Source organism: Rhinolophus ferrumequinum, chromosome 19 (assembly GCF_004115265.2).
Source record: "Rhinolophus ferrumequinum isolate MPI-CBG mRhiFer1 chromosome 19, mRhiFer1_v1.p, whole genome shotgun sequence".
In the NCBI taxonomy this organism is placed as follows: domain Eukaryota; kingdom Metazoa; phylum Chordata; class Mammalia; order Chiroptera; family Rhinolophidae; genus Rhinolophus; species Rhinolophus ferrumequinum.
The window spans coordinates 57,188,815-57,198,231 of NC_046302.1; the positions used below are offsets into that span (position 1 = coordinate 57,188,815).

Genomic DNA, 9,417 nt, shown 5'->3' on the forward strand with positions numbered 1-9,417 from the left:
TTTCTTTATGAAATAAAAACACATTTATTGGTACTATGCTTTTTATGTTGAAATATTTGTTCTTGAAATCAATAATAATCAAACCAAAATGTCTGTACTTCTCTGGTTTGTAGAATCATCACAGATTTTTACTATAAAATGATCATAAAAACAAATAATTTATCCACCATATATTCTTACATTGCATGCTATTAAAATAGTAATATAATGAATTATTTGGAATAAATGTCAGAAAAAATCTAAAATACCATCATTAATGCAAATAAATTCAAAGCGGCAGAAATATGAGGAAATGAGGTGGCCACAAAGAAGTTTATTTGATGATAAATATGCTTTAAAAATATCAGCTACTCTGTATGCATTTATGTTTTTTAAATGTTTCATTTTAAATGTTGAGTGACTTTCAAAGATATTTTTGTGAATTGTAAGAAAACATTGAAGATTATTTAGCTCATCTCAGCTGCTTAGTGCTGCTGGATTGTATCACTTTGGACTTAAAAATCTTACAAATGTTACTGAAAGTTAGGAACCCTCACTGAAACATTTGAGTCGTCTTGGGGAAATAATTATGGAATGCAGGTCTTTTCAAGTTAGAAAGGAATGCAAGTGTTCCATTTTGGAGACAGAAATTTGTGATTAGATTAAAAGTGTGATTTAAGATCTAAGCCTCTTTGTAAACTATCAATAATGTGTTATTCTAATTCAAATCATATTTTATGTTAAATTTACTTAGGATCAAAACCATTCAAGTGCAAGATATGCCATTTTGCAACAGCTCAGCTTGGCGATGCCAGAAACCATGTGAAAAGGCACCTTGGGATGAGGGAGTACAAGTGTCACGTCTGTGGGTGAGTAAATGGAGACCCTCTGCCGCGGTGAGCCAGGAAGCCTGTGCAGGGTAGCCATTGTCTCAGAACTCAAGACGGGTGTGAGTAAGAGTGGCTCAAATTATGCATGCACATCCTCCTTCCTATTGTTATGGTGAATTCCTTAAACGCAGTTATGACAATCTTCTCCCACTTCTAATCCTGTGCTGAAGATGAGCAATTTTATGGGCTACAAGGTCAATTTGAACCTATAATCTGTAAATTGACTAAATTATAGGATGTTCATTCACATTGCCAGAGAGAACTGTAAATTCCATTTAAAGACATGAAAAATACATAATACAGCTTTAGGAGTGTATATGGATGTTTTTTTACTTTTGCTGTACCGCTTTGATTTTAATCACCTCAATGGCTCTTTGGATCTGTTGGACATATTCTATAAGGAAAAAAGCTGAAAAAGATGTCATTTCAAATAACGGTTACTGATTATTGTGGGCATAAAGCTTTAAAAAAGTGTATAATATAAACTTCATTTCAAAACTTGAAAAATTGTTTTATTAGTTAATGGCTGTTTCCTCTAAGGAATCATTCAGTGTTTAATTGTCACTCAAATGTGTTGCATTTCATAGGAAGCACTGAGATACCTTAATGCAAAAGTAATTTATTTAGCAGAAATGCTTAAAAGGTTTTAAAATGCCATGACATCTACGGTATATCAGGGCCTTCAGAGCTGGATTTTAATACCTTACTTCTGATTAAAAATATATTTTAATGTATTATGCTAGAGAAATTAACTAATAAGTGCATCGTATAAAAACACTTTATGTGAAATCTGAGAAACCTGAAATTCTTACATCTAATTCACAAAATACTACAGTTTCAATTAAATTATATACTGTGCTCATGTTATATTAGATTTACTTTTTTATTGGAAGATTCTTCTGGTTGGCATTACCATGTAAATATAAATATCTTTTAAGTCAAAAACAGGTTCTTTTTTTTTGTTGGACAGTAAACTTCATCCTGGGATGCAGTTGTGTTTTTTGACCCTTAAGAGAGTTTTACAAATAACTTTGCAAGCAATTTGATTAACCATGGTCTGTGATTTATTCATTGGCAGAACTGATGGTTCAGTGACTTGCAGCGAAAGTAAATGAAGATGAACCTTTGCCCTAAAGCCCCCTGAAGATCAGTGGGAGAATGAGTTTTGTTGCTACTGATTTTAGCTTCAAGGGTCGAGTGCCAAATGGTTCATTTTAATTGCTCTGGGTCTTAGAATTTAAAAAGATATCTCATTTATTGTTTTTACCATATGAGTTATAGGAAAGAGGAAGGCCCTGACTCCAATGGAAATTTGCCATTACCGGGCAATGAGCAGTTTCTTCCTCATTTCTGCAAAATAAGTCAACACACTCTGTGATTAGAAACCAAATTCCATCCATTTTTCTTAGGGTTACTAAGACCCTGGAAACGTTTTCGGAGAACAGTTTCTGACACATGTAGTACCAAAAGCGGCACGTGACCTCCTGGCATTGATTGTGTAAGTTGAACAGTGCACGCTTTGCGTAGCTCAGTGCTTGACCACGTACAACTGAAGTGTTGCACTAGTGGTTTACATATTTGATTCTCAAGATAAAGACTTATAAATACACATAGATATACTGAGTTTTATGCCGCTGGCATAGAGGTCTACATGTGTATGTGTGCATAGAAAAAGCAGTCTAGATGCCAAAATTGTATCTCTTAGATTTATGGTAGCTAGCGATTTTTTTTTGACTGTGAAATGATAGAACTCTTAATTTTTTTAAGTGAAATTTGATTTAAAAGTTACATAACAATAGTTTGTACAGGGTAGATATTTTCACAGTGCAGCTAAAAGTTCTAAAAGAAGAATTGCAGTAAACTGAAAAATGCCTATTGATCTTTGTGGTCGAAACAGAACAATAGTGAGTCAGATGCTCTTTAATGTTAAAGAAAAGGTGTCAGAGGCTGTTTTTGTGTTTCAAAGGGATGGGGCGGTTTGTAGGTTCAAAGGAGAGTGGAAAGCATTGAACCACGTGAGGAAGGCTTGGCATTCATGGTGGCAGTGGAGAGCATGGGTACATTAACGTCACTGACAATGTCAATTCATTATCATTGATGGCTAAATAATCTTCGAAATGCCCAGTGGACCTATTAGTTCCCGAACATAAGCAGCTCATGCTGCATTTCTTCATTAGCTTTAATTGCTATCAATTTTACCTTTTAAAAAATCACGCCTTGAAAGGTGAAGTGATCTTTCAGGAACATTAACTCTATAATTTTGTCACAAATAGAAGGTCCTGTACTGTGTTTTCTTTTTTGCAGTAGTTACTGTCTCTGTCTTTCAGAACTTGATTCATAACCTCTTCATTATTTGAGTTGTAGGAAACTGTTTTTCAAATAGTTCTGATTGAGTAATAGTATGTAAAAATAGGGAGGCAGGCACATTTTAACAGTGAAATGATCACACTGTGTTCATTTTTTCAGTACCCTCTTGGCTTTCTTTGGAAACAAACTAGTATTTAAGGGTGAAATTGATGGAAACAACAAACACCGCATTTTGTTGAATGGAGCTCAGTCTGAGTGTTTCAGGTTATTTGTGATTGATTGACTGCTTTTTTATAGCTTTATGTATCTTTTTAGAAGAAGATGGGAGATGCTCATCAAATCTATACTTACATGTTTTCCTAAGGCTTAGTTTAAAGGTTGTATATTGGCTACTCTGTTAACCAACTCTGCCTTTTAAACTTTTAATTTCAGTTGTTTGGATCTACGCTGATTTTCTTTGAATCTTTAAGCTAAATTTTAAGATATCTTTTCCTCCCATTGGCAAATCTTAGCTACAGTAGATGGTGGATTTAAGTTAGTTTGACAAGAGAAGCTGAATGTGTTAGATGTCTGATTCCTGTTAGGTAGCTAGGATTCGGAATTCAGGATTTAAGTTTTGTTTACCTATGGTTTAGATTTTCATGTTACAGTGAAAATTTCAAAAATGTATTGCTTTATACTTCCTGTTTCAAGAACATGTTATAGATAACTTCATTTAAAAGCCTTTTATTTTACTTTCACTTTTAGGAGGAGCAATTTTTGAATAGTACTGTTTCTTAATGTTTTTCTTACGTCTGAGTATGATCTCGAGAAATTTTGTAGAATGTAGGTGTATTTATATATACTTGATGGATACTTAGCATGAAAATGTGCTATAGGTCTGACGTAGGGCTTAGCGAGGGAGAAAATACCAAGTGATCGAAGGATTCCTATGCATATGTTAATAATTTTGTTGGGAACATATGTTTAAAAAGAGGTTAAGCACATATTTTTACTAAATCCATGATCTGTACCTTTGTTTTTTTCAGTAGTCAAGAACTGGCAAATCTCAATGGGTTAAAAAAGTCATTATAGACACTGTGTTTTGTTAAATTCATTTAAATATATTTAATACTCCCTATGTGTTTATATAATACTCTCAATACTAAATAGTATTTATGCAGGGCTATGCTTTAGTGTATACCTAAATTAACATTCACTGCGTTTGTTGAACTCTGTAGTTGCATGAGATTGTTTATCTCAAGTTTATTTTCCCCACTCTACAGGTGGGAAACTTGAGATTAAAAGTATTTTTAGTGATGGACCACTGTTGCCTTCCTTTTAACTGTCCCTCTGCTTTCTCTGCTCTTTGTAATATCTGTTGTCTTGGTTACTGCCTTTCATTTGTACTGATTTTTTCCTCTCTAGGTTGTTCTCACTAGCGCGTAATAACTGTAACTTATCTCCATCCAGCCTCCAGCCCCTCTCCTTGTCTGCTTTTGCTCAGATTGACGTTCTTTAAAAAAAAAAATTGCTTGCACAGCATTTTACTTTTAATATTCTGATATTTAGTCTCTTTTATTTGTGTCTCTGTTTCACTCTTCTCATACTAACGCATAGTTTTAAATAATTGTATTATTTCCCCCATTGTTCTTTATGTGTTGATAATTTATTGCACTTGAGTGGTTATAAATTGAACATGGTATAATAAAGAGAAGTAAGTGCCTAAAAAAGTGAAGATTTTATTATCTTTTCATTAGGATGAGAGGGGTAAAATTGATCAACTTGGGTTATTGTTTTTCGTTTTTCATTACTATTACTAAAACAAACAAACAAAAAAGAGTTAGTAGAAAACAGTAAGTAGCCTGTGATTTCAGTAACCCTAGAAGATGATACCTAACTTTTGGATGCCCTTCCTTATTCACAAAGACCCCAATGTGCCTGATTTCGGGATTATGTTATTTTCAGATTGATTTCCTTATGTCTAGTTTTGAATCTTGTGGATGGAGTTAAATAGTTGAGTAGAACGAACTTAATCAGGAGAGAAGAAGGGCATGTTCTAAATCTGTGACCTCTGGGTTCATGAAAAGATTCTAGACAGTTTCTATTGTGTATTAATGTGCTTTTGAACTGTTTTTTCTTAGTTGGTGTAAGAAACCTTAAAAAAGTAGAAAGTTATTAATGCAGTAAAACACTTTTTTTTTTGCGTGTGTGGCATTACCTAGTTTTTGTGCATTGGAAGGGATCTCTGTGTAGATGATTATAATGTCACTTTCTGACCTTTGCAGCTTGAATAATTGTAAATCATTGCTTCATAACGTGTCAGAGAATGTCTGTACTAGGCAATTAAATGGCAGAATATAATAGACCAAATTATTGCCTGTCATGTTTTCAACAACACAGTTAGTATTTGAGTTACACTTAATCATTACGTGCATTAGCAACTTCATTGGAATCCAGCTTCAGGCTGAGCATGAAATACATTACATTATTTAAACCTCTAATGGTACAAGTCATTTATTTGTGTTGAAGTGTACAACATGCAGAGTTTCATAAAGCAAGGAACACTTGAGAGCTTAATTTATCCAAATCAAAGTCTAAATGCAGATAAACACAAGTGGCAAAAATTAGTAATTTTTATAGGCTGGAAATATTTAAAAATACATGGTTGTGGGTAATTGTAGGCAGCAGGAATAAATTAAAATCACTATTTTTAGTCTGCTCTGAGAACTAAAGCCGTGTATACCTAAATCATTAAAAGCACCACGGAATTGCATTTTTAGCTGAACAATTAATTACACCCATCATATCTACAGATGCATCCAAATCAAGTAAGTATTTGGTTCAGCTGGTAGTTTTGGTCAAGGAGATATAGATAGAAAAAGTTTGCTTTATATTATGGCACGAATTATGCTTATAACAATAAAAGTGCAGCATCTCTCATTTTTAAAAAAAATCTAAATTAACGTTAAAATACTCTCATTATTAAAGGGTGTGTTACATATTTTATCTGTGTAATATTTTAATGCATTTTGTTGAATGGTATATTTTTGTCTTTAGTTTGAAATTTAAAAAACGCCACATAATGAATATTGTCTCTCTTCCTGTTAGTGAGGAGTACGAAACTAACAAAACCAGCAGATTAATTGGTCATTTATTCCTCTGATGTTCAAGTCCTTGCAATACTGTTTAAACAGTGAACGGACATTGTTTTATATTTTTATATGCAAATCACTTTGTAATTTGAAAATCGAGCTGATTTCTCAGTTATAATTTTAAAAAACACGCTTTCTCAGACATGATGCGAGGATGTTTTTCAATGAACGTTTTGTAAGTCCCGGAGAGACCTGGGGGGATGTTCAGGTCAACGGAGAAAAAACAGAAGACGGTTGTCTCCAGCCTCTCCTCATGGGGCAAGGAGACCTTTCTCCCCACCATACCTTATTCTCCTTGTTTGTGATAGTCTTTTCTTGAATTTTTGCCATGGAAGAGTGGGGTTGTAGACTTATCCCAAGGCAGGTAGTATGATCAACATATAATAAAATGGAAATGAAATACACATTGTCACTTCTTGGTGTTATAGTTGAGAATATTGGCCTGTGTCTCTAAGGTCTTTTCCAGTGAAAAAATCATGTCTCAGTGACTTAAGTCATTTTGCTTTATTTTTATTTTAACATGGGCTCATGGTGACTTTAAAATCCTTGTGGGATCTCAGGATTCTTTAGCCCTCCTGGTCTCTACAGTGGGATATAGGAGGGTAGCCCCTCTCTTGGTTTCCTTTGCCTGTTCTGTGATTTTTTATTTGTTAGTTTGTTTTCTTCCTCTCTCCTCCTGTTCATGTGTTTCTGAAAGTCCTTTACTTTCTGAAGGGATTTGCTCTTTGATTGTCCAAGACAGAATGAGAGGAGGTGTTAGAAATGTACATGGGCGGGAAGCATAATCGCTGAGTCCTGTAGTCATTCATTTTCCCGTGGACAGATTCTCGAGAGTTTCCTCTTCATGCAGGCCTAGTGACCAGGTGGTACAAGGGCCCTGTGGTCACGTGCTCCACGCAGAAGAGGTCGGCAGAAAGGGAGCCGCGCCACCAGAGTAGGAGCGAGGAATGGGGGTCCTTGGGGGCGGGGGGCGTATCTCACCTCCGCTCGGGAGCATCCGGAAAGGCGTCCTTGAGAGATTCTGTTTGAGTTGAGCCTTAAGGGGTGGGGAGGTATTCACAAGGCAGATGGGGGCAGTTTTAATAGAGGGAACAAAAGAGCAGAAGTACCGAAGTGTGGAAAAGCACGGCGTATTAAGAACAGCACAAGACATTTCTGGAGTATAAATGGTGACATGGGGTGAAGTGGGAGATTTGTAAAATACTAAATAAACATTTATGGAACTCATATGTGCCAGTGCTGTTAGTCTTGAGGGTTAAGGTCAAAGCAATACCTGCCTCAAGTGGGCAGAGAAAGCTCAGGTAAAGAAAGGTCCGTGTCTTGTCCGATTCAGAAAAGATTTCATCGGCTCGCTAGCATTTGCTGTGAAGGCAAGCGGAGGTGAGGCAGGGCAGCCCATTCGGGCAGCCTTCCTGGATGCTCAGCCGGGGCCTGGTGTGTTTAGGACGCCCAAGGACTTCGGCCCTGTCAGCGGGGGTTGGGTGGCAAGGAGGACAGTTCCCGGGGCTGCTGTGTGAGACTGGCATAGCCCGATCACAGCGCTGTGCCACGCAAGGTGCTGAGTGCTGGAGTGCTGGCTTTTTCCTCCGCTTTCCGTCTCTCCTTCCTCACTTGACTTACTTTCTTCTGGTTCCCTGGACGGTGCATGGGCGGGGAAGGGAGGACACAGAGCCTGATGGGAAAGGAATTACTACTTCAGAATCAAGGGGTGGGGGATTGGCCACAGGAATTATTTTTAAGAGAATGTCACTGTTTGTAATTTTAATTAGGGATGTTATTGATTGTGGATAATTGTGATGAAAATAGGTTGACTGGTTCTGTATAAGCTAATGCAGCATAGTTCCAGATAATAATTACAGGGACATACACGCATGCTGCAGATGTCCACGTGTAACCAACACATTGGAAATGGATGGTGCGGTTGTGTTTCCACACGCGGGTCATCTGGATGGGCAGTGTAACCGGGGCCGGAAACTGTCCATCTGCACTCAGTGCATACTCGTTAGTAATGCACTTTATGCTCATACTTTCTAGCCCTTCTCTGCTTTTCTCATTTGTGAGCACGTGCGTGGCTGATGACCTGTGGGTTCTGCCTGCAAGCCTCTGTCTGCCTCACTCATCCCTGCGGCTCCTTCCCTCCCCTGCCTGCCACTGCTTTTCACATTTTACCAGGAATTAGTACCAAGTCTTTGTACGTGAGTATCAGTGCTAAGCAACCACAGTTCCAAGCACTGTTAGTGCTACTCTCTAGACACATGAATTTTTAAAAAATTAGTTTTGGTTTGAACCCTATTCAATTTCAGAAAGTACCGTTTAGTGCCGAGGAGCTGCAGGAATACAGTGTATTGAGCTAGAGCAAACCATGGTGGTTTGGAAGGACTGATGAAGGGTTAATGAGAGTCGTAAATACAGTCCGCTTTACATGCGGTGCATGGGGACCTGGAAGGCTCTTCCTGTAAAATCCACCTAAATGGAAGACCTTTCCTCTATTTTAGCAGGGCTGCTCTAAAGGGGATGGGTGAGAATGGCCTCGTGTCAGCACGTCTGGTCATTATCATGATCAGATGAGCACATAAGTCTGGTTTTTTGTATTGTGGCCAGTCAGTGCTTCAAAACATGAATTTGCACTACTCTGAAAAGTTAGATTGTGTTCAAATATTAAAAATACATTTTAGAATTCCCCATTGGAATTGATTTTTAAAACAGCGTTTTCGAATGTATACGATTGGTCTAATACATCTGGTGGACAGATAAAGAAATTTGGGTCAGGAGCCTAAGTGACTTCCAGTGGAGACAAGAACCCAGGACGTCTGGCCCTGGGGTCAGTGTTATCTGTATTATACCCACGGGCACTCTCCTTACTGCATTTGGATTTGTGTCCTAAACTTTTCAGTTTCACTCTGTCAGCCGCCAATGGCTTCATGTGTAAGCAGCAAAGTTAATTCACTGATCGATATTTGTTTCCAAACATTTTCTGAGTGCCACACATGTGGAACTCCAGTGTCAGGAACAAACCGTGGAGTCTGTTCTAGTTCTTTTTGAGTTCAGGTGGTCACTAGTCATCGAAGGGTGCCATTACGGGGAACGGAGATGCACAAAGAGGTTCT

At 37.4% G+C, this 9,417-nt stretch overlaps 1 protein-coding gene across 1 annotated transcript in view; it reads left to right on the plus strand.

Moving 5' to 3' along the window:
- ZNF407 (zinc finger protein 407) overlaps window positions 1-9,417 on the plus strand; it is a 373,176-nt gene that overhangs the window by 24,902 nt on the left and 338,857 nt on the right. The window contains 1 exon segment of the mRNA XM_033087370.1: window positions 734-848. Coding sequence (XP_032943261.1) covers window positions 734-848 — 115 coding nt within the window.